Source organism: Stegastes partitus, unplaced genomic scaffold (genome assembly GCF_000690725.1).
Source record: "Stegastes partitus isolate 25-593 unplaced genomic scaffold, Stegastes_partitus-1.0.2 Scaffold1285, whole genome shotgun sequence".
NCBI classification, from domain to species: domain Eukaryota; kingdom Metazoa; phylum Chordata; class Actinopteri; family Pomacentridae; genus Stegastes; species Stegastes partitus.
This window is the reverse complement of record NW_007579016.1, coordinates 185,481-186,925: the sequence shown is the minus strand read 5'-3', so window position 1 is coordinate 186,925 and position 1,445 is coordinate 185,481. Positions and strand designations below refer to the sequence as shown.

Here is a 1,445-nt window from a genome sequence, read left to right as displayed (position 1 = left end):
AATGACCTCCAACCAACACACATATTAGATCAAACCAGGAAAAATTAGGACGTTGTCTCTATATCAGATGGCAAATATAACAATAGTTTATGTCAGTGCATGACCAATGAGAAGTGTGCTGAATGCAGCTTGTAAATCAAACAATTATAGACCGATAAAGGTGTTGACATTAGGAAAATATTCCCATTTATGACACCTGTACAACAGTGGACATAAACAAAGGATCAGGCTTCACTTTAAGTCAATAGCAATCTGTTACAAAATGCCCCGATCTTTATCTTTGGATATTTCCCGTGAACGTATTTCCATTTCGATAACAGGTTTCTAACTTCACAAATGACTGCTTTGCGTCAGGACATACAGTGTGTGACTGTGTTTGTGCTCAAAGCATCGATTTAGGCAACAAAACTGTTCAAGAAAACCCCAACAGACATTGATCAGCATGTACAGAATCAACACAAAGCAGATTTACGGTGCAGACACTCAGGATGGTAAAATTTAAGGATGTAAACTCCTGAAGGTTGTTCAGTACCTACCGGGTGTCTCCAGCTGTCCACCGTCACCAGCGTGTCAACAGGACTCCTGGAGGCCTTCCGTTTCCTTCTGGTTTTTGGCGAGCTGGACTCTGACTGGTTCAGAGAAACATCGGAGGTGGGGTCACTGCTCACCAAGCTCCATCGCTTCAACAGGAAGTTTTTAATGGAGGGGCTGGACGTCCTGAGCGTGCCCTGCTCTGAACGGAGCGCGCTCAGGCGGCTGTGGCTGGCGGCCGACAGGCGGCTGTACAGGCAGATCATGACGATCGCTGGCAGGTAAAAGGATGGAAGTGTCGTCCCCAAGGTGACCGCCGGGCTGGCCAGCAGCTGGGTGTAGCACGCTCCATCGGGGACGGCTCGTCGTCCACCGGCGGTCTGCCAGCACAGGATGGTCGGGGTCCAGAGGATGAAGCACAGCAGCCAAGCGGCGCCGATCATCAGGCCGGCGATCCTACCTGTCCGCCACGCCGGGTAGCTGAGCGGCCGCGTCATGCAGAAGTAGCGGTCCAAGCTGATGACCAGCAGGTTCATGACGGAGGCGTTGCTCACCACGTAGTCCAGGACCAGCCACACGTCGCAGAGCGCTGCCCCCAGCGGCCAGCGGCCCTGCAGCTGGTACAGTGTGTACAGGTTCATGGACAGCAGGCCGATGATCAGGTCGGCCACCGCCAGGCTCAGCAGGAAGTAGTTGTTGACGGTCCGCAGGTGGCGGTTCACCTTGATGGACAAGATCACCAGCGTGTTGCCGAGGACGGTGACCACGCTGAGGGAGGCGGTCACCGTGACGATGAGGGTCAGCTGGGTGGTGCTGTAGTGGGTCGCCGCTGTGATGGGAGGCTGGCAGGAGGCGTTGACGCAGGGGCGGAGCCAAGCGGAGGTGTTGAGGTCGAGGTCCGGGGTCGGTCCCAT

General features: G+C 54.3%; 1 protein-coding gene across 1 annotated transcript; it reads right to left on the bottom strand.

Moving 5' to 3' along the window:
• Nucleotides 1-452: 452 nt before the first annotated feature.
• Nucleotides 453-1,445, bottom strand: LOC103369421 (muscarinic acetylcholine receptor M4-like). Its single transcript, XM_008298134.1, has one exon. The coding sequence runs from the start codon at nucleotides 1,443-1,445 to the stop codon at nucleotides 453-455; it is 993 nt and encodes a 330-aa protein (XP_008296356.1).